General features: G+C 37.5%; 3 protein-coding genes across 3 annotated transcripts in view; 2 read left to right on the plus strand and 1 right to left on the minus strand.

Annotated features, from left to right (window-relative positions):
- Positions 1 to 433: 433 nt before the first annotated feature.
- Positions 434 to 2,370, minus strand: LOC131334813 (probable carboxylesterase 6). Its single transcript, XM_058370076.1, has 2 exons — positions 1,694 to 2,370; positions 434 to 915 (listed from the first exon to the last, which is right to left on the minus strand). The coding sequence occupies exons 1-2, from the start codon at positions 2,300 to 2,302 to the stop codon at positions 481 to 483; spliced, it is 1,044 nt and encodes a 347-aa protein (XP_058226059.1). The 5' UTR covers positions 2,303 to 2,370; the 3' UTR covers positions 434 to 480.
- A 9,526-nt stretch (positions 2,371 to 11,896) lies between these two features.
- The window catches only part of LOC131334815 (uncharacterized), a 55,046-nt gene continuing 43,395 nt past the window's right edge, over positions 11,897 to 23,547 (plus strand). Inside the window, exon 1 of the mRNA XM_058370080.1 lies at positions 11,897 to 11,913. The gene's annotated coding sequence lies outside the window, so the exon portion shown is untranslated. The remainder of the gene's footprint in view (positions 11,914 to 23,547) is intronic.
- Positions 20,736 to 23,104, plus strand: LOC131334811 (WAT1-related protein At5g07050-like). Its single transcript, XM_058370074.1, has 7 exons — positions 20,736 to 21,070; positions 21,250 to 21,312; positions 21,437 to 21,553; positions 21,732 to 21,981; positions 22,124 to 22,285; positions 22,369 to 22,520; positions 22,660 to 23,104. Exons 1-7 carry the CDS (start codon positions 20,850 to 20,852, stop codon positions 22,916 to 22,918), a joined length of 1,224 nt encoding a protein of 407 aa, XP_058226057.1. The 5' UTR covers positions 20,736 to 20,849; the 3' UTR covers positions 22,919 to 23,104.

Below are 23,547 nucleotides of genomic sequence, written 5' to 3' on the forward strand. Positions count from 1 at the left end.
GCATATCAAATGGTTTGGATGATGTGGCAAATTTATAAATTGTCGAAGCTGATGAAAAATTTGACACCAAGCATAACATTGCGAAAATTTGACATAAAAAATGACAATCACAATTTGGTAGAGGAGTAGAGATGGTTTTGTCATTATTATGCCGAATTTTGACTTTGACATGAAATTTCGCATAAAGGTGGACTTGCTTTGCTCAGGCACACACGTATGGGGCGTGAGTTCCATGCACTAGTAGATTATCAAGCATAATAAACGTACGGCACATAAGAAAACAATAACGCTTTAAATCCAGATGTGGAAATACACATCCGAATAAATGTGCCCGTTCGCTATTCGCACATTGTGTTAACTTATTGCAGAATTCAAGTATATCTAACGATTCTGAACACATTTGATTAATTGACAAACCAAACGAGGCGAGACAAACTCCCAAGCACCCAAGTGTAATTGAAACTAGTTGCAACTGTATTTTTAGTGTCTTTTGACAAAATCAGCAATCCCAGCAATAAGCTTCCCCGTTTCAACTCCGGTCAGTTGGTCCGTATCAACGGCGATCTTGTTCAGGTAGAAGCTGTGAATCATTCCCTTGTTAATCATCAGCTCGACGTCCTTGTTCGCTTTCTTCAGCGCCTCGTAGTACTCCATCTCCGTGTCTTTCATCAGGTCCATCTCCGCCACGCACAGGAGGATCGGCGGCAGGTTCAGGGCGGCAATGGGCGGCGCTCCATCTCCCATCGGGCACGTTATCGGGTGGTCCTTGGTGGCTCCCACCGGTAATGCCAGGCTCAGGAACTTGTCCAACATGTCTAAGGTGAGAAAAGGCGTCTGGGTTTGCTCCAGCTCCGATTTGCTCCGGGTGGATCGGACGAAACCCGGGTGGATCGGGATTGCTCCGGCCAGCCTCACCTGTTAGCAATAATGGTACGTAAGTGTTATTATCTCTATTATTCTTCTGTTTCGTATTTTATTTTAGGCGGTGGAAATAATTTAATCTTTTTATGTTACTAAAGCTCCATTTATTATTTTACCTATTTTTTATTGTTTTGACTAGAAAAAGGAGGAAGGAAATATTTTCATTGTAAAATATTTTGCACCAGGGGGTGAAATTGTTTTTCTGTAATTTTGGCCGTAAGTCATTTTTACATTTCACCCCGATGATCAGACATTTTACAAAGTCACGTGTTTCATTCTCTTCTTCTCCCAAATCATATTAGATCAAAAACAAGAGAGAGAATGAGAGGCAGAGCTTACATGATTAAAATATTTCCAAATCAACAATCTGCTAATTATTTTGGAAAATATTTTTCATGTTCCAATCAAACATAGAAAAAAAAATTTAAAGTTTATTTTTCAAAAAATATTTTACATCGAAAAAAACAAAGCCTTGTTGTTTTATGTATGAGCTAAAAATAATAGTACTTATCATTATCAGTAGGCCCCATTTCAGAAATCTTCTTAAAAAATAAACAGTTTATTTCACATTTTTAAACTCAAAAATAATGTAAATGAAAAATTATTTTTCATTTTTTTTTGCATCATATAAAAGATCTCAATGAGATCTTTCAAACAAAATTCATATTGCATATTTTTGGATTTCAATAAGTTCATAGTTTTTGAATTTGAAATTGCTTTTTAAAAAAATAAGAATATATTTTTTTTTCCAGGAACGGGGCCTAATTCATACCGGACTCAAGTCCACTTCTCCGGCACGTGCTGCCACGTTATGGACAAGATTGCCGCCGGAGCTATCTCCAATTAGGAATACGCGGCTAAAGTCGGCGTGAGTTTTGAGCCATGGCTCGTGCGCTCCGAAGCCCAGAGCCAAGGTTTTCAACCAGAGGAGGGCGGAGAAGCTGTCATCGCAAGCAGCCGGGAGGCGGTTTTCAGGGGCGCGACGAAGGAATACAGAGACACAACTGACCTTGGTTTCGCGCGCGAGCCGGGTGTAGACATGATAGTACATGTACCAATCGGCTTGGCTGATGCAGAAGCCGCCACCGTGAAAATGAAGCAAGACTGGCAACTTTTGCTCATCACCAAGAGTTCCCATCTCGGGCAAATAAATTCGGACTCGAAGGCCTGATTCTACGTCCGCAATCACGTCACGGGTGGCGACACCATCCACGAAGTCTTCGTGGGACGGGATCGGGTCAGACACGAACTTGACCTCAAGAGGCCCGGTCCAGGTCCGATCGACCGAGCCATCATCGAACACTCTGAGCCACCCGGACACCTCGTCGATGATCTTTTTGTGAGGGAATTGGATTTGTTCGGACAATGCCTGGTGCACCATTTCTGTTTTCTCTACCACAAGGGCTAGCTTATGGCTATTTGAATTGGTTTGAGTTGTGAATATTAGTAGAAGTACTTGAAGCCTTTATATAGAGTGGGTAAGTGGGAAAAGAGTAATTCTACCTCCACGTCCAAAATACACACCCATATATACACAGCATTGTGTGTGGGTGTGTATTTGGGTGTGGTCCTATAATAATTGGTGGGAAACTTCAGTGTTATTTCTAGGATTTCTAGCCTTGGAAAGTGGGGAACAAGAAAGTTTGCGAAGGAGATCCCCTGTTCGACTCCCATCCGGATAGAGGCTGTATGTCGTTTTAGCGCAAAAAATGTTTGGCTCATCTTAGCCGTTGATTTGTGAGATCAACGGCCAAAAAGAGTCGGACAGACCTCTGTCCGAATGGGAGTTGGACAGAGGATCCGATCCCGAAAGTTTGCCTGTTTTTTTCTTGTAAGGCGTCATCAAGGGAAAATTATTTGGTGCTCCTGGACTCTCAGCAAAAACTGAATAATGATTTGGCTAAATAAGCAGTTATTTATTTATCTGCATTTGTTAGTTTCATGTCATTTGGCTTATTTTTTGTCTATTTTAAAAAAATTTGAATTTCGATCATAACTTTTTACTTTTGCGATTCCTTTTGTTGAGAATAACAAATGATCCACTAAAATTTGACGCTAGACTAACAAATACAGAGAGAATTAAATGTACAAAATAATAAGCTTTTTTTTTTATTTCTTACAATTCTGATTCGCCTGGAAGAGAGAAATCCATAAAAGTAAAATACTAATATTGACCTAAATTGGAAAAAGTCTACTAAAACAAAAATAACTAAGACCAGATTTTTAAAAACTCGGTTTAATCTGTAGTGAACGATTTAAAGCTTAGTGCGTTTTTGGATAGTTTCTTTATTCTTCTGGATGGAAACAGAAACAAAAATTGGCTTAAAATTATAGTAAAACCTAAGAATTTCTCGCTAGATTACAAGGGATGTCGAACTGCTCAATCCGCACAAATTCAAAATGTCCAAGCACCTAGTTAGTTTTTCGATGAGGAAGATGATCCCAGTTATATTAATACGAAAATAAAGTAAAACTAAAACAACAAAATAAAATACGATAGAAACAACAAAACAAAATACAACAAAGCAAAAAAGGAAAAGCTGCTCAGTATTTTGTTCATCGAGGTGGGTGGATGGAGGATTACCACCGGATCACACTCCCGCCTTAGGATCTGCCTTCAGCGTCGCCTCTGGAGAGCTCAGGAAGCCGCTGCTCGAACTAAACCAACTAAGGTCTTTGAAGTCCAAAAATGATGCGGAGAGTAGAAGATATGCCTTACCTAAGGAGAAAGTTTTAACTATCTCGCAACCCTGAATGGAAGAGAAAAGAGAAGAAGAGAGAGAGCCGGACCGGCAAGGGTCTGAGGGGAGTAGAGGAGTAGGGGGAAGAAAGGAGGGGGAAAGCAGGGGAGGGGAGGCAGCAGGAGGTGGGGACCGGAGGGAAACTCAAAATCAAGATCCTGTAGGGCGGCTGGTCCGGCTGTTCATCTCGACAATGGATACTTGGATTTTAATTCAAGCGATGGACGGTTCAGATTTCGACATTCAAATGAACACCTGGATCGACCCCCCAGCATCCGTAATGGGTGTGTTATATTTGTGTGTCAAAATATTTGTTTAAGATATGTGTTAGGATGAAAAATAAGTCTCACAAGTGTGTGTTAGCTAGCCATTGTTAACTTAGGAGTGTGTTAGTATATATATATATATATATATATGAGTACCTCAATGGATTTGTTAAGAGTGTGTTATTTTTTGATAGTAACTCTTTAAAATAATGTCAAAAGCAACGGCTAAACTAAAGGTAGTACAGATTAAACATTGCCACTTGTAAATCACTACTGGAAGATTGATGATGAGGGATTTTAGCGTGTGGTGTTCAATGCGTATATAGAAAAACAGATCAAATAAGCAACGGTACCTAATACAAGCAACGATAAGTTTTCACTTATCAAAAAAGAGTAGTAAACATTTATATTTTAGAGTATGAATTTATAGAAATGAGACTCACTTATTGTTTGTTACCTTCTTTGCTAAATTTGACACACATGCTAGCACGCTACTAAATTTAGCACACTCAAACACACAAACATTGTGACACAAAAAATACACTTTTATTTGTTAAGTCTTAACGCACACAATTAACACACTAGTTACTAAATCCATTACGGATGCTCTAAAATTCCTATAGTGGGAACTGTACTACAGAATTTCCAAATTCCTCGGGATACCCATCAGTCCGCTTCCTCTCTCTAGAACACTCTGGACCAACTCTCAGCTGTTTCTTAGCACCAAGTGTGCTGCTGTTTTAGAACATCATTGAGCAATTTGAGCTAGAGGCCCAGCTCAAGCTACCAATGATTAATTGCAAGGAAATGGTGGTTTTCCCTTTCTAAGACAAAATCCTAATTTTCTGGAATCTCCATTCATAAGCAGTCCTAAAAATTGGTGACGGTATATATTTTTTGTATTTTGAACCATTAAAATTCGTAAATTATCATAAAGTCTCATAATTGAACACCACAATATTTGTATATTGGACCACAAAAAGTCGTAAATAAAACACTTTGAAAATTCATAATTTTGAGCGGTCTTTTTTATCACAAAATTCATAAACACCACCATAAAAATATGTAAGTACACCACAAAAAAAATCATAAAATAAACCACCACAAAGTTCATATATCAGGCCATCAAATTAAATTCATAAAATGAGTCAAAGAATCGTAACGGGTTTACTGTACACTTAAATATAAAACGAGCCGCGAAATTTGATAAAATGAGCCATAACAATTCGGAAACATCGTTTAACTCAATTTTATATACTGTATATATAATATCGCGCGTATCCCCTAACAATTCGGAAACGTCATACAATTTTTCTAATATGATTTCTAATGGATAACTATGTTCCTGACACACCCAAGTGGATGCAAGACCTCACACATATTGGATGGTGCAGTGCGTGTGAGAACTTCCAACCATTGAGTACGTGGTATATACGCAAGTGTTTGTGTGACAGTTTGCATCCAAATTCCAATAGGCTTTTTGAGGAGAAAAATGGAGTGCAAAACAGCAATTTTTAAAAAAAAAGATATGTGAATCTAATCCGTTTATTACCAAGTTCTGAACAATTTTTATGGAAACTTGTCCTGTATTCTACCAAACCCCAAGTTTCAAAGACCTACCATGGGATGGGTACATGCTAGCTAGCTAGCTAGATTATTATTATTATTATTAGGACAAATTTTTGTACTCGTCTTTATAGTTTTACGGTTGTTTCAATTTCGTCCATCTAGTTTCAATTGTTTCAATTTCGTCCCTGTAGTTTGTTTTACGTTCTAAATTGATAAAATCGTTAATACCGTTAATGAAACTAACAGAAAAATATGATTAAAAAATTAAGTGCTTCAATTTTCAATCTAGTTAAACCGGTGCGAAGATATTATTTTTTTGATCATTTTATCCTAGATGGTCGTAATGAATTTTTGGCTCTAAGGCCTTCCAATGAGCACCCGAAGACTCCTTATTTAGTTTCAGGGCTCTCTTAGGGTGCTCATTGAAAGACCTTAGAGCCAAAAATTCATTATAACCATTTTAAGATAAAATGATCAAAAAATAAGATTTTCGCACCGATTCAACCGGATTGAAAATTCGAGCACTTAATTTTTTAATCATATATTTTCTGTTAGTTTCATTAACGGTGTTAACGATTTTACTAATTTGAAACGTAAAACAAACCATATGGATGAAATTGAGACAATTGAAATTAGAGGGACGACTACGAAAATTTACCATTATTATTATTATTTTTTGAAAAACCAAATGAAACATACATGCATGAAACCAGATAGTATAATGGACCCCTAGTCAGGTCACCCCTATTAGTATGTGGTGGTGAGATTTTAAGAAATTAGGCACGATTTTAAGAAATTAGGCACGTGTCTCACAAGTACCACTTCCCTTTTCTAATAATTAAGGGCGGCTCTGCTCTGCTAGTCCTTTACAGCCTGTTTCTTAGCCGTATATTGCAGGGAATGTGGTTTTGTACCGGATATATATATTTTTAAAATTACGTTCTGTACATTTTGAATGGATCGAATTATCAAAATTTATTCGGAAAATGAGAGATCTGCACGGTAGAACCGTAAGGGATCTCTCATTAGATAATTTGTGTGTATACAGACCATTTCACATGAGAGGGTCCTCATTTTAGTTAAAATGTAGACCTCCATATTTCTCCCCTGTCCCAATCGAATTTCGACGATCCGAGCCGCTCAATGTAATCAGAACGTGATTTTAAGATTACACGTAAGAAATCGGCAAAAAAAATGACTGAAAATGACTTGATTTGAGTAATTTTTATTTGAACTGTTCAATAAAAAACTGTTCGAAATTTATTCGGATGAAACAAACGATATATATATATATATATATATATATATATATATATATATATATATATATATAATCAGAACGTGATTTTAAGATTACACGTAAGAAATCGGCAAAAAAATGACTGAAAATGACTTGATTTGAGTAATTTTTATTTGAACTGTTCAATAAAAAACTGTTCGAAATTTATTCGGATGAAACAAACTATATATATATGAGTCTCCTTCTTATAAGGACCACCTCATTTTAATAAAATGCGGACCTCCCTTTTTCGATCGAATTTCGATAATCCGAGCCACTCAATGTGTTCAGAACGTGATTTAAGGGGACTCGCGAGGAATCAACAAAAAAAAAAAAGACAGGGAAGGGTTTCATCCGAGCAGTTTTTGTTTATTTTTTATCAAACGGTTCAAATAAAAATTGCTCAAATTAAGCCATTCTTGGTCATTTTTTTTGCCTATTTCTTGCGAGTACCCTTAAAATCACGGTCTGAACACATTGAACGGCTCGGATCATCGAAATTAGATCGGGAAAGGGAAGTCCGCATTTTAGCAATACAATTCGTAACATTTAAGAATTTGTAACTTTTATATTAAAATCGTAACTTTTTAGCAATATAAATTATAAATATTTTCTCTGTGAATCAAACATTTTAAGGATGTGTATTGTGGTCTTTCCTTTTAATTCATGGATGTATTCCGTCAATACATATTTTTGGACCAATTGAGTGAAGAGGAAAGTGAACAGGGAATGGAGAGAGAGGGCTCCAATGGCAGCTGTGGTGTTTCGGTGGTGGTGGTAATCCGCACACAGAGAGAGAGAGAGGAAATTACATATACTTCGGGGTAAAGAATAATTTAGCAAAAAAGAAATTGGGGTAAAGAAAAGAAACGAGACACACTAAAACAGTAAAACCCATTGAAATTACATTAATCTCAATTATCTGGCATTTTGAATTGCATTTAATTGAAACGGCAAAATAGGTATTTGACATCATTTTACGTTATCCACCCCTTCCTAATCACTTTCTAAAAAAAAATAAACAAACCAAGTAATTTTTAATCTCTCTTCCCAAAATAATCTCCCTTCATATTATATCCCCCCTTATTATATCCATATCCCCCACCCCCCCAAAAAAAATTTGACGTTAACTTATATCAAACGAGCTATAAGGGGTTAAGTGAGTCCCTGAATTAAAAAAAATGTAATAAAGTCTTATAGTTTTGCTTACGATTTCATTTTTTAAATATTATTTGCACTAGATGATTTGTAAAAGTTCATAACAAATGAAAATTCATGTAAAAGTAAGTAAATCATGCTGCTCAATAAAATATAGTAAAAATAAATTAGGTCCGATAAATGTTCAACCAAAATAAATACACTTATTTCATACAGTATATTCCCAAAAAAAAAACCAAACTGGTTTGTTTTTGCTAGTACTTTTTGAATTAGGTGTGGACGATAATGATAATGATAAGTTAGATGATTAGATCGAGCAATTATAGGTATTGGATTGAGCTGATTATTCGCGAGGGCCCTTGAAAAAATATTTTACATTTAATGAACGGATTGAATAGTTTATGTGGGACCCGTAGTGGCCCCACATCATGATCTGTGCATGATTTGTGTACAAAAAATCTGTGTGTAGACTTACTGTGGTTTTATTTTCGCAAAATTTATACCATAATAAACTGAACCGACTGATGTTATATACTTCTGTTTTTGTTTTTACCAGACGATATATACTTCTGCTTTAACCTCCTGTTCATATATAGTAATCGAACCTTAGACCTCATGCTTGAAAGAAGTATTGCTACACAACCTTTGGACCAAACCTAGGGTCGATGTTATACTTCACATATGTAAATGTTAAAAAAAATAAAATTAGAGGGCATTTGACACTCAACTCACCAAAATAATACTCCTATTAGTCATTTCTTATCTCCTGCTTACATTAATTTTTGCATTTGATCTTCGGTTTGCGTCCTATATGCCAGATCTGGTCGTTAGCCCAAATGTAAACCAAAGGCCCATGTTTCTTGGATTTAAGGGCTTCTTGCAAGCCGTCCCAATTTTGTTTCCCTCTGCCCATATAGGCCTATTCTCTGTCAAATCCTACCTATGTAAGTCCCATTTTGAGTGAAGTACCCAAAATATCCCACCTTTATTACTCCCAAAAAGAGAAGCACAGAAATATCCCTTCTTTCGATGACGTTCCCATCTCGACTCTCCTCGACGAGTGCCTGGGGACTGGGGCACCCATTGGCAACCTACAGTTATGGTAAATGAATAGGGTTTTGTGTTTGTTCCCTGTCATTATAATGGTAATTATGCAATTATCATTGCTATTTGATTGCATCCGTTATTACTACTAATAGTAGGGATAATAAATAGAGAGAGAAATGTTGAAAGTAGGGAAAATTTAGGAGGAATTTTTTGAAAAATTCTTTTTGAGAAGCAAACCAAACACAGCACACATCCAAAAATTCTGTAAAGAGGAAAAATAAAAATTCTGCAAAAGGTCAAAATTGTAAAAACATCTTTAAAAAGGATCTGGATGGAATAACACTTACAAAAGAAGGTCTACATGAAACCCAATAAAAAAAAAAATAGAACCGGCCAGAAATTTCACCTGGATTTAACGATCTGGCCGTTAGCCCAATTATCAATAAAAGGCCCATGTTTCAGAACAAAAATTGCTATGTATGCCTTTTGGGCTGAATCTAGTTGAGAACAGAAAAGGCCTTACATACGCCAGAATTAATTAGTTTCAGATTTTACAAATCTTATGTTAAACCACGAACACAATCACAAGCCGTCACATTGGTCCGACACACACTGGAGGTGTTTGTGTGTGTAGGCTCCACATGTCGTGTGAGTGCGTTTGTACGGGCGTTTAGCATAGTATGTCACAAAATATGCGGGAGGGTGCTGTTGCGCAATCGCGAGCATGAAAGAGTCTTTCGAAAACCTCTCAACCAACTAAAATTCACGACTGCGAAGGATGAGAGCGCGAGCGCAGAGCACGGATTGAGAACAGTAGCAAAAGGCATTTTGAAAGATTTATGTGAGTAATAAGCTTAAGATAAAGTAGAGTATCAAAAATAAAGGAACTGAACTATGAGGTGAAATTTATTCGGGTTGCAAAAGGAAGTTAACATGAAGTTACTTTTGATACGAATATATGATTTCGTGAGTAAGAATATATACTTTAGCATTTTATACCGACACATTGACACAGCATGACACTTGTTAAGATATGTATGGCTGATTTCACTAGGCTTTTTTTATTTTTTTAGTTATGTAACTTTAAATCAAATTAATAAGTTGGATAATACTAACATGGTGATGACGCACTTCGATTTTTTTCCACACCAAATTAATTCCTTCTACATGAAGTTTCTGATTAAACTAACAAACTCAAAAAATAATGACTTCTTTTGGTTCCAATAATATAATTCTATGTCATTGTAATCCATAAGCTAGTTTTTTTTTTTTTTTTTTAAATAAATGCTGGTGCATGGAGTGTGGGTCCTATGAACAATGAAATGTAATAACATCGACATAATTTGACACACATTTGAAAAAGACCCTATAGATTTGTACTAGAACTCTTTCTGCCTCTTTTGTTGTAATCTCTTTTTGTGTTTTTCTTTTGTATGTTTTTTTTTTTTTTTTGAATTCTTACAAGGATGAATCTTTTAAGTTAGATTAGAACAGCAGGTCGAACACGTAGCTGATCTATTTAATTGAACTCGAGACTTCTCCTATGAGCACTTGCCCGCTAAGTCATACACCCATTTCTCTTTCGATCTCTACCTCTTTGCCGTCCCACAAACACGTTAAACAATAGCTAGCATAACATTCGCTCCGGCTTTATGTGGGGTTCCCGGCAATGAATGCTGGGTTTATGATCTTTCGGATTAGCCGAGGTGTACGTAAGCTGATTCGGACACCTGATTATAAAAAGATGTCATTGATTAGGATATATGTATAAATAGGAAAACGAATTGAATATCATTCATCTCATAATGATCTTGATCAATTATTGCATGAAGGAGGGAGCAGACGAGAATACTATAGTAATATTTGTCCACAAAACGCTAGACGCTAAGAAGCGTTGAACCAATAAGACTGTTTGATTCTAACACACTGTCAATTTTCTGCATTCAACATCCAATTACTCACTTTAATTAGTTATGAGTACTTTTACCATTGCCAATCAAACAAAAGGCAACCTAATTAGAGGACATGACCTCCAAAACCAACGGTTGGCCTTATAATTGAACGATCGAGACACATTCTTATTTGATTGAGGGAGCCGGTACGATAACCCGGATCGACATTTTAGCGAGTCGATCAAATGTTGGTATGGACAGCCCCGCGAGGGGTGGAGTACTTGGTTTTCAGGTATATAGACAGCCTCTGAACCTTATGTGGACTGACATACTAACCCCCCGCTAATGTAGACAATATTGACAAAAAATAAATAAATGTCGGTATGCCATTTTCAAAAAAAGAAAAAGTAATTGCTAGATGCTATAATGACCACAAGTACACAACTTATGATTTCTTCAATTAATTGCGAGATTCTTGTATTTCTAATATATATATATATATACACACACACACACACTCTTTTGTGATAGTTATAAAATAATAATTCAAGTTTTTTACTGTTGTGAGCTGCAATTTTTCCGCAATCGATCTTACCCTATCCTCAAAAATTCTTTTTTTATATTTTAAAACAAAGATGGGATGACGTGGCGTGGCGTATCGAATGATTAGCATCCAAGTTTAATGTCCAATGGAGAGGAGGAAGAAGAAGCTTAAGGGTTCATTTGAGACCATAAACTGGTTTAGAGCTTAGATAACGATCTCCATTTTATTTTAAACCATGTTTAGAAAGAGGAACCACATCTTCCCATATCTCTTTAATTATTGATTAGTGTGGTGTACAATATGCAATTATGTATGCTCCCTTGTAAAGATGTTGTCATTGGGTTAAATCATTCAATCCACTTAGACAAGTTTATCAGTTTTTAAATTATCATCTCAATGGTCTATGCTAATGAGAGAGAGAGAGAGAGAGAGAGAGAGAGAGAGAGAGAGAGAGAGAGAGAGAGAGAGAGAGAGAGAGAGAGAGAGAGAGAGAGAGGTGGTTACTATATGTGTCTTCCACTTGCATTATTATACTACATCTAAGTATATTATTCCAGTACATTCATATTAGCTAAGAAGTTTGATAACGTAGAAAGAGAGGGGAAGGAAAAAATCTAGACCGAGTCCGTATCGACTAACCCGATAAGAGTTGATAGCACATAGAATGTTTCTAGTTTGAAACGTAGGAGAGAGTAAACCCTTAAGTTTCATGCAGTTACTACCAGGCAAGCACATTGGGGTTAAGGCAGAAAGAATGATATAAATGTAGGATATACTGTAGTATGAACAGTGACAGTGTCAAGAATCGAAGTCGCAGGGGCCGAAATATTAATGAAAATTTGGTTTGATGATTTTTTGAAGATTAAATCGACTCACTTGAGTTTCTATGGGACAATTTTGATAAATTGAAGGATTAATTTCAAGTATTGTTGCTATCGTATTATTCGGCAAACACATTATCGTTATTGCACGGTACCATTAACCATAATTTATTGTTCTCGAAATGAAAATTGATCTTACTTTTAATTATGTTTTTAAGTTTTATAAGTTTTCATCAATATTCATTAAAAAAATATATGTAAAATATACTCCAAAATATGAAATTGGGTGGGGCCAGGGCCACCCCCGGCCCCTACATACCTCCGCCCTTGAGTATGAAGACTACGCGCTCTCTGGTCTAATCGTCAAAAACCCAATTACCTTAGTCGTTAAAAAAAAGAGAGTTCTTCGATGCTCACATTCAAATCACACACACTTGCATCGATCTATTGATGCACACACCCGAATTATACACACAATCAAACACGCTCACATATTTTGTGCAATTTGGGCGCGTGCATACAATTTTCCAAAAAGAATAAAGTGACTAAATTAACCATATATAGTGTCCATGCTATACAAGAAGAGAATTAGGTAACGATTGGATTTCCAACCGTGTAGTAGCTTTACTTTTCGTGAATCGTTCACTTTGATTAAAAGTTGGGTTAATAACAATATATAACCATGCGCATGAATCCAAAGGTGGATTACTAAATATATGTGTGTATATCTATACATATATATGCATGCAAGCATCAATCCATGATATCTAATGAACCAACACTATAGCTATCAAGATCCAACTCCGCGATCGATCGATCAAAACCATGAACTCATAACGTTTGTATGTGATGTACGAGTGTTTATCTTGATGTTATGAATGTACATCCAGATGTTATAGGAGTAAACTTCTATTCAAAAATGTTATGAATTTAAGGTGAATTCAAGGGAGTTACGTACCGTAAATGTTCAAACGGGACTAGTTACCTAGCTTAACAATTCCAAGAAACTTATAAGGTATGCACACAACGAAGCTTGTTGTGAACGTCTGTAGGTCTCCCCTACCGAACATTATAATCTACGCTTTTTTTTTTCTTCTTATGTCACGACGTGTGTCTTACATGGTAGTGTTGTTCTGATGAGTCTACAATAGGCGAACACCGATGAACAAATCAAACCCTAGCTAGTTTGCAAGTTGCAAAGTACGTAAAGACAAGTTTTCAATGGAATGGCAGCTAGTTAGCTGCATGCACCTCTTGATTAACTCAACTCAAAGTGTCTTTAACTTTGTTGCATTATCTTTCACTTATTTTAGTTGCTACGTATATAATATGCCAAAGGGATCACATAGAAAAGCATAGAATGAACCAAGACAATTTTGTAGTCTCTATTGATTGTACATAAAGATCCACACATAATAGAGAGCTCTAGCTAGCTAGAGAAATGAGAATCTTTGACCAAATTGCTTTTGAACGAGATTATCACTTCAAAGGAGATTCCATGTTGGCCTTTCTGGTCAATGAAATGGGCTTTTTGATTTTACTACTAATTAATTCAGCAGCAAATCAAAAGCTAGCACACTGGGGTGTCTGTGGACTGATTGCTCTTCTAGCTCAAAGGAGATGACAACTAGGGCATTTTGTGATCGTCCTTTTTCAAGGTGCTTGAAAAAGTTCCTCTTGTGTGTTCTTTTTGGATCGATCTTTAGAGGACAGCTAAAGTGTGCATTGTTATTTACAACTAAAGGTCTACTGGGTGTAGAAAACAATTGGGAAAAAAAAGAAAAGAAGAGATTATCTTTACAATGAATTCAACTAATTAAGCCAATAGAGAAATGGGAGGAAATGCTCTACATAATGCATCAAACGGGGATGCTGCCAAGCTCGGTGCCGAGTGGCAGCCGTTCATCTCGGCACGAACGGCCGGGATTGAATCTGAGTGCATGCAGATCTGAACCGTCCATTTCTCTGTCAAGATCTAAGCCGTCGATTTCCGAGATGAACGGCTGAATCGGCCGCTCGGCACTGCTGCCAAGCAGAGGTGCTTGGCAGCATCTCCCAATCGTGGAGCTGGTGTTTGTCCTTCTTTTTTTTTTTCTCCCAATCGTACAGTTATCGAGCTATTAATATACTTTTTTGGCTGATAAAAAAAGGGGAGCAAATGCAGAAATAGAAACCTGGCTTAAGGCCTTTGTGATAGCCTTGTATATAATAAGGAAAATGATTCACAAAAAGAGGTTTCTTTGGTTAAAAAGATCATAAAAAGGGATCAAAGTGGCCTTTTCAAAATTTGACCCATAATGGAGGGTGTTATACGTTTCACATAACCAATCACAACAATACGTTTGTGTCGTCGTACTTACTATGGCAGGTATTTGAGCTTTTCTATGAAAGGGAGACTCCGTAAAAATTCAATCTGCTAAGAATATTTACAGTTAAGGTTTTTATTTTTATCGGCAAATTTTTTTAATAAAAGAAATTTGATAGGGATACATCAACAATGGTAGAAGAAGAAAAAGAACAACCAAAAGAAAGTACTAAAAGATTACACTTTAGTCCTCCTAATTCCATCCAATTAAGCATCTCTTGAAATATTTTCCATCCAAGCATCAAAGATCGTGGTTTTCCTTATACCCAAATCCTTGTCTTCATCATGTCCACCAAATCCTCACCAGTCACCATCAACCAGTGCATTGTTGGAAAATTTTGAGGGTTAAGTTAGAATTGTCCTTTATTTAGAGAAAGTACTGATAACGTTTATAAAAACCTCTGGTACTGTCAACGTGCCTTATTTTGTTCGAATATACTCCAAAATTTGTACAGGGTACTAACTAATTCATCAAAACTTGAGGGAGCCGCGACCCTCTGTGTAACTCCTTTTTCTGTCCGCCCCTACTTACTTTCACGACTTTTCGCATGTACCATGCTTAGAGTCTTATCTTTTACTCATTTTTTTTCTTCAAATTCTTTTGCACCCAAATATAAACTAGGAAAGAAGAAGAGCAATGTTGGGTAACCCGAGACAACCATGCAAGACATCAAATCTCCCATTATTCTTGACAAAAGGGTTCTCTATTATAATTCTTTCAAGAGCACTACCGACATAAATTATATAATCTCTATGCATTATGTTTTATGAGAGGAACTACAACAGATGCTATGGGCAATGGTGTTATAATGTAATGCCAAGGGGTTAGCCAAGTGGTCAAGGTCAGGAATTTAGGGGTTTGCTCCCTATTAAGTTCTCAAGTTTGAAATCTCTCAGATGATATTAATTTTTTTGGGGCCAATCCATATATAAGAAGCTTTGCTCCGACTTTTCTTAGGCTCCTCCCTCAAGTGGGCGACGGAATTGGGTCTTAGGATTAGTCAAGGTTCATATATAAGCTGGCTCGGCCGGACACGTGAGTTTTTTTTTTTAAAAATATGGTGGTTATGCTGTTTCTAAATGAGTTATACTTTGAATAGCTAGCCATATCCAAGTAGACTATTTGTTCCGGATTCCCACCGAAGCCCAGTACGAAGTTGATTAGATTTTAATCAAACGTTGTATGTATCCTTTTCCAACATGAAAAATTATCTTAATCTTTTCATGAATTTGGATTTTAATCACTAAGAAAGTCTCACATTAATGATGTAGTTGATTACGCAAGACTCCGAATTAAGTAATTTACTTATCCAATTAGTTGCGCCTCTTACAAAGCGTGCAACGTAATGCTCTAAAAGTGAAGATGATATTTTCGACAAAGGGTTTTGTAAGTGCTGATGGGTTTGTAAAGTTTAAGAAATCTGATTCGGTTTGGTTTGCGCTCCGCTGATTATATAGCATTCTAAATGCATGTTATACGCAGATAATGAAACTTGTATTCCGTTATTCATTTAATGCATGGAGTTAGTGTGAGTTGTGAATGCGCTCAATTATACGGTTGTCAGCATAACAGAAATCTCGATGTCTTTTTTTTTATGAGCAAGAATAACATTTTATAATCATGATATGTCTTGAGTTCTTTCTTTTCTTTTTCTTAATTAATTGTTCTTTGCGCTTCATGTGTTGATTGCTTTGATTGATTTCTTAACATTGAAACCATACGATATAGAAAAGATAATGCATTGGCAGACCTATTAATTGGTATTAATTTGGATTTGGAAAGCGAGAAAAACTTTTTTACGACGGAGCCGTAAATATACTTTACGGCTCTCAATCGCGTGCGCCCAAAAATATTTTGGACGGTCCGAATTTTTAAAAAACTATTCGCTAGAAGAGTTTTTTTTTTTTAAATCCAGACAATTAATTGCTAAAACAGACGGCTGAGATTGAGTGGAGCCGTGAATAAGTTTCTCACCTTGGAAAGCATATTGGTATTTGCATAACACCACTTATTGTTATGTGGAGACACATGCAGGGCTACAGATCAATGGCTAGCAGTGGTACTTTAAAATCCATATTGACTCGTTTGTGTGCCTTTATTTGGCAAACTTGCATATGGAGCTGGACAACACTCTTCTATCTATATATATATATATATATATATATATATATATAAGCTGAGATTGAGTGGAGCCGTGAATAAGTTTCTCACCTTGAAAAGCATATTGGTATTTGCATAACACCACTTATTGTTATGTGGAGACACATGCAGGGCTACTGATCAATAGCTAGCAGTGGTACTTTATAATCCATATTGACTCGTTTGTGTGCCTTTATTTGGCAAACTTGCATATGGAGCTGGACAACACTCTTCTATATCCAATGCGGGATCCTCGTTGGATTCCGAGTGTATATTATATATATATATATAGCTTCTCACACTACTGTAATTATTAAGATCTTAAAAGTGGAGTTTTAATTACTAGTAATAACTATGATTTCCCCTCCTATATCCCTAGCTAGGAGGATAAGCTTGTCTTCTATGACACCAACAGTCCAAAATCCAAGGGTGTTCCTAACCTAAAGGGGTTAGGAAAGCTAATTAAGGCCATTGGACTCGGCTGGTGCCATCTTTATCTAACACCTTCAAGATCCAAGGATTCTAGTTCCAGTGGGATTCTACCTCATAATTAAACGCCTTTAAAATCATCTCCCTTGATGCAAGGGATGAGCACGCAACTCTTGCTATTGAATTGCTTGAGTTCTTTTCGATCTTCTCTGCACTACAACGTCTGACCTATGGCATCGGAAGGTTGTTGGATGATATCACATCAATGTTCTTACTTCTTGTTTGCATGTCATTGGTCGAGCACGTACGACGAAAACCGATTAATTCATCAACTAATTATTATGACCTCAACATAATATCGGACCGACAGTAGTACTGTTACATGCATTCACTGTTTACTCTGGTCGGAGGGGGTATCCCATCCCCTTCCTCTTTTGTGTGGATTCTAGTAGAAAGCCATTAGTAAAGGAAAGCATACACGCAACTTGATTGAATACGAACACACATGCACATGGGACCTTTGCTACTGCATGCCACCACTTGCTGCCCGAGCTATATAGTATATATGGTTATTCACTTGCCGGACATTCAGACAAAGCTCCAAAAGATATTCACAATTCGCACGGGACCCAATGCTTCCCCCTTTATACGTACTCCTCCCCAGTTGGATCCGGCCACTCTCCTCTCACGCATGTAGCGATATGGAAACAGCTTCTCTCAGGTCCATCCCTTGGGCTCGACTCGATAAATCGAACCCCTAGGGTTTCTGTTTACATGTTTCATGAGTCATTGATTGACTTGCTAGCTGACCTCAATATGTTGATCCTTTCTATACAAAAAGAAAAAAAAAATAAGGATACAATGGAACATATCGGTAGTCAAAGAGATTCATCCGGGTAAAAAAACTAAATGATCAGTTTGACTAATAATATTTGGAAGAATACGAATGGATCAAGTACTCTCTATATCCGATCAGACTGATTCTTTCTACAAATGCTTTACTAAAAAATTCTCATGGAATGAACAACCTACACGGTAAAAGTAAAACTCGTCGTGAAACTTAGCGAGGCTCAAATATTCGGTCGGGTCTGGTCCCGAAGCTGGATCCCTTGTGATGCATCCGACCATATTTCATTGATGGAATTCATTGGGAAGGGCAAGACAAGAGTGAGACATGTGTAAAAAGGAAAGAAATCCCGCCCACTCAAAGGCATTTTACTAACCATAATTGCCCAACGCAATAGCTCTCATGTACTTTATAATGTCCAACATTTTGTGCAGTGGTGGAATACACTGTTACGAATGTGACGAAGCATGAGAAAGATGATTGGAATTGTGAGATGATTAGACTCCCATTTTACTTTTAGGTGCTACCTCCACTTTGTCACTCTCAAGTTCCCCCTACTTGACTAGATCCTTTTAACCTTTCGATCGGGGTTAATTTCAACTTGCAATTGTAGTCCAAATTCTGTCCGCACCCCCCATTTTTGTGGACAAGGGTTGCTCGTAGTGCTGCCTGCACCACAGGGGCGATAGGGCGGCCTATTTGGCCGTCCATTTTGGCAACAGACGGCTCATTTTTTAATCCGAGCAATGGACGGTTCTACTCAATAAGAGCTCGGATTCGGTATCAAATTAGACGGCCGAACCAGCCCCTGTAATGCGGGCTGCACTACTGATTTTCCAAATTTATTTTTGTTTTGTATCCACACATTACGGCATAATTTACTATTTTCTCCTTTCGTTGTTCTTAGTATCCCCTTCTTCTCTCCTCCCCCACAAGATTCCCCGTCCAATTCCCACCACCTCCGCGCAACCCTTCTCGATCTCCTCGTCTCTTTACTACCAACACCAAAAGGGAAAGCGCGCGACCCTCCTTTTGCATGTCTCTCTTGTTTTCTGTCAGGAGACAAAATCGTACTACTGCTAGTACGTAGTACTACTACTCTTCTCCTTTTGCAAAGTCTTTTAGTTTGTATTGGCTCACCATCGCAAAACTCAAGAATAAGGGATGGCTGTGACAGTTCTGAATTATTATGAACGGTTCGTGAATAAATGAGAGATAAACTCATCTAATGGGTGGCAAACTGGCAATAGAATTTCACTACAGAGGTCATAGTGGGGGAGGGGGGTTCTATACTCGTGTTTGACAATTTTGACCCATTAATGTACAAGATTGAAGAGAAAGCATGGTTACAAATTATGATCGCTAGGGGATTGAATTGACACAAGCAGAGAACTTGAGGGTCCCTTGGTGGTTAATTTCCTCCACATCAAGTGGTACAAACTCTTAAACCCTAAATGATGGAATTAAATATACTTTACGAAAATGATAGGAACCATGAGAAGTTTTCAGCTAGTGAATCTGAACCATTCATTAATTATCTTTCCTGAATATTTTTCCAGAAACTTTTTCTTATACCGTATTAGGCCTGAACATACGTAATCTTGATCAATATCAATTGAATAGATGTGTTCTCTAGAATTTCGAATTTAATCAAGATCTGCGTAAGCTTGTTCATACACCAAGTTACATTAAAATAAAAAATAAAAAACCTACTCTAAATGTGTTGATTATTATTTAAAGAAGACTAATAGAAGACATTGGTAAACCGAGTAGCCTCATTTGCATGAAAGAACAGCAAATTAAGCTAATTGGGGGGTTGTGTCTTAATCATGATTTATATACTTTTTAAGTTCAATGGAGTAATATTTATGGCATCCATGTATGATCTTAAACTTTGCGAGTTTGGTGAGTCAGATCCACTTATTCAATGGTGCCATGCACGTGTACCCCACGCTCTCTCTCTCTCTCTCTCTCTCTCTCTCTCTCTCTCTCGTCATCCCCACTCAATTCCAAATAATATATATTTTAATGTGAATGGATAATTAGTAGTATTCACTTTTTCCATCAGATTCCACATGAGGGCTTAAGTCCAAAAAAAGATTCTAAAATAAAAATAAAAAGGTGATCACATTTGAATCCCATGTTCATCACAAGATTCTAATTTTTTTTTTTCCGTTCAAAAAAAAGAGAGAGTAATTTTCTTTCGATTGTTGAACAGTGATTTAGTGGATCAATCGCATTATGTAGTGAAGTGCGACGGATACGTGTTAAGCGTCACGCTAATGATCTCCAAATGTGCTATCCAAATATGATCACTGTACCATTTCTAGCTACACAGTGTATTTGAACAAACCACAAAGTTCATAGCCTTACACTCAATGGAAAATTATTTGGTGCTCTTGGGGTACCGATACGTGGTGTCCTAACATTATTATCTATAAAACATTTTCGTGGGATTTTCATATTGGGCCTCACAGATGAATATAGTTGTTCGGATATTAATCTCATAATTAAAAAATTAAAAAGATTAAAAAGACAAGGACAAATGAAAATGAAAATTACTTAATCTTTACAGCTACCCGAGACCCAATCGTTGGTCAAAGAATAAAAAAACCCTAAAACAACTCCACAACCGCCTGCCATCCAAAAAAACCACTGAATAATTACACCACTCAATGACATGGGGAGTGCTTCCCTTTCACTTTGCTATAAATATGGGCTAGCTTTGCATCTTCCTCTTAGGCAAAGCACAAGCATCAAAGTTTAATTTGCTTCCTCTCTAACCTCCCCCCCAAAAATCTTCAACTCCTTTCCATTGAAGTTTTTCACCATGATTCTCTCTGAGAAAATGCAGCAGCAGAGGAGCTGCAACACCTTCTTGAACAACTGCAAACCCTATTTCGCGATGATATCCTTGCAGTTTGGATACGCTGGCATGAACATTATCACCAAGGTTTCGCTTAACCGAGGAATGAGCCACTACGTGCTCGTTGTTTATCGCCATGCTTTCGCCACTGCTGTCATCGCCCCCTTTGCTATCTTCTTGGAGAGGTGTGAAACTTTTGAAATCAAAACATACATCGCTTTTCCCTTTCGATAGAATCGCTTCCGTTTTTTCCCCAAGCACCCCATCTCTGCATTGTGTTCTCGTCCAAATATGCTTAACTGTACAGTTCCAATGGAATTCTATCGCACAATCGATTCTGATGAATTCCGTTTTCCATTTTCAGGAAAGCACGGCCAAAGATCACGTTTCCAATTTTCATGCAAATATTTATTCTGGGACTTCTCGGGTTGGTCTTTAATTCATGCTAATCCTTGTAACTAGAGAATGAATTAGCTATATATTCATTAAGCCAATATTAATGCACACACTGAATAAATTTAAACAAAAGGTTTGTTATTCATGTTTGATAGGCCAGTGATCGATCAAAACTTCTACTACGCGGGTTTGAAGTACACTTCGCCCACTTTCTCCTGCGCAATGAGCAACATGCTCTCCGCAATGACATTTATCATGGCGGTTATATTTCGGTAAGCACAATTATACAATATCCTTAATTTCACAATCAATATTGTCATACAATAATGATCGTATGATCGATTCCTTTGGTCCTTGCATATACTCGTCGATTTATTGTATTCTTTGTGTTCTGGGTCTCGGGTGGCGTATCATTATAATTTGGTTGAAAACGATTATAAATATATGTAGGATGGAGAAGATTGACTTGAAGAAGGTGATATACCAAGTGAAGATAGTGGGGACGATAGTGACAGTGGGTGGGGCCATGCTGATGACGTTGTACAAAGGCCCGGTGGTGGAGATGGTGTGGTCTAAGCATGTCCACCCTCGTAAATCCTACGTGACCGACACCACCGGGACTACTGACAAGGACTGGTTCAAGGGCTCTATTTTCCTCATCATTGCCACCTTCGCATGGGCTTCCTTGTTCATACTACAGGTAACCATTCATAATGAGAGAAGAAAATATGCCATTAAAATGATGCGACAGAGACGTTTTTAAGATTTTGGAGAGGAAGTTAAATCCGATGATGATGTTTTCTTAATAGTAACTGTGTGTATGTCATCGATGAATACAACAGAAGGCGGCGTTGAAGCATTACGAGAAGCATCAACTGACACTGACGACGTGGGTGTGCTTCATGGGGACCTTACAAGCAATCGCGGTGACATTGGTGATGGAACACAAAACCTCCGTCTGGTCCATCGGCTGGGACATGAACCTCCTCGCTGCCGCCTATGCCGTACGTTTCTCTCTCTCTCTCTCTCTCTCTCTCTCTACTTGTTTGTGTTCATGCATGCTGAATGATTCATGACCTATATACAGGGGATTGTGACATCAAGCATATCGTACTACGTGCAAGGCCTGGTGATGAAGACAAAAGGGCCAGTGTTTGCAACAGCTTTTAGCCCTTTGATGATGATCATTGTAGCCATCATGGGTTCTTTTATCCTTGCTGAAAAGATTTTCCTCGGAGGGTACGCACATATATGATCATTTCCTCTGTTGAAAATTCAGTTTTGTAAATGCATTTCCTTAGTTTGTTGATATTCCTACACAGTAGTAAGTAACTGATAAAAATCCACCTTTTTTGGGGGTGGGGTTGGATGCATGCAGGGTGGTTGGGTCAGTGTTGATAATAGCAGGGCTTTACTCGGTCCTGTGGGGAAAATACAGAGAAGAGAAGTCAAGGAAAGAGGAGAAAGCCACTGAAATACCCCAAACCATGATGATCAAGGATGCTCAACTAAATGACGCATTTGCCCTCAAGACCATTGAAGCTGGCAAAGAAGCTGACAAGCTTCCTTCCATTGCAATCACCTTACCCATCTCAGCTGACACTACCCCCACCAAACCTAACCAAGAGCAGCCCTAAACCCATTGGGAGAAATTACTTTAATTAATAGTATTGGGTTACTTTTGTCTTTTTGTAACCTTTTCTTTTTCCACTTTTTTTTTGTCTTTTTAAGTTAAGGAGTTTTATTGTGATTAAGCAAGCAAGGAGTTGGTCCTAATTTTAATGGAACGAGAGAATCTCAGTATGTCCTCTCTCTTTTTCTGATTTGCATGGGTTCAGTGCTAGCTCCACTTTGCAATCATTTTGGAATTTTTTAAAATTTTGTACTTGGCAACAAAAATTCCACAAGTCCTATGCAGATTAGCATTTATGATTCCCACAAGTCCTATGCAGATCCCACTAATGCTTTTTCAATGCTGTCCGATGCAGATTCATGATCTGCATTCAACATCCAAGTCATGGTGATGAATGTCTAGTTTTTAGTTGTACGTAGTTCAAGTGGGCAAAAGAGAACAATAAGTGTTTGTCCTTCATGAGATCGCATATTTGATTCTCACGGAGGACAACATTTCAAATTTTGAGGCCTCTGGAAGGTTTTGTCCGGTCGTTAACTTCATGGCCCCAGAATTAGTCGAAGTATGCGCAACCTGGCCTGGACATCCGATTATCAAAACAAAAAAAACATATCGAAGTTGGTTCTTCGTGCC

This window comes from Rhododendron vialii, chromosome 7a, assembly GCF_030253575.1.
Source record: "Rhododendron vialii isolate Sample 1 chromosome 7a, ASM3025357v1".
Classification (NCBI taxonomy): Eukaryota; Viridiplantae; Streptophyta; class Magnoliopsida; order Ericales; family Ericaceae; genus Rhododendron; species Rhododendron vialii.

Bases quoted from the DNA above. Each gene is read 5' to 3' on its own strand.
- LOC131334811 (XM_058370074.1), top strand. From the start codon at position 20,850: ATGATTCTCTCTGAGAAAATGCAGCAGCAGAGGAGCTGCAACACCTTC. The intron at 21,554-21,731 runs GTAAGCACAATT...AAATATATGTAG, and splicing joins ATCATGGCGGTTATATTTCG to GATGGAGAAGATTGACTTGA. The intron at 22,521-22,659 runs GTACGCACATAT...GGATGCATGCAG, and splicing joins GAAAAGATTTTCCTCGGAGG to GGTGGTTGGGTCAGTGTTGA.
- LOC131334813 (XM_058370076.1), bottom strand. From the start codon at position 2,302: ATGGTGCACCAGGCATTGTCCGAACAAATCCAATTCCCTCACAAAAAG. The intron at 916-1,693 runs GTATGAATTAGG...TATTGCTAACAG, and splicing joins GAGAAGTGGACTTGAGTCCG to GTGAGGCTGGCCGGAGCAAT.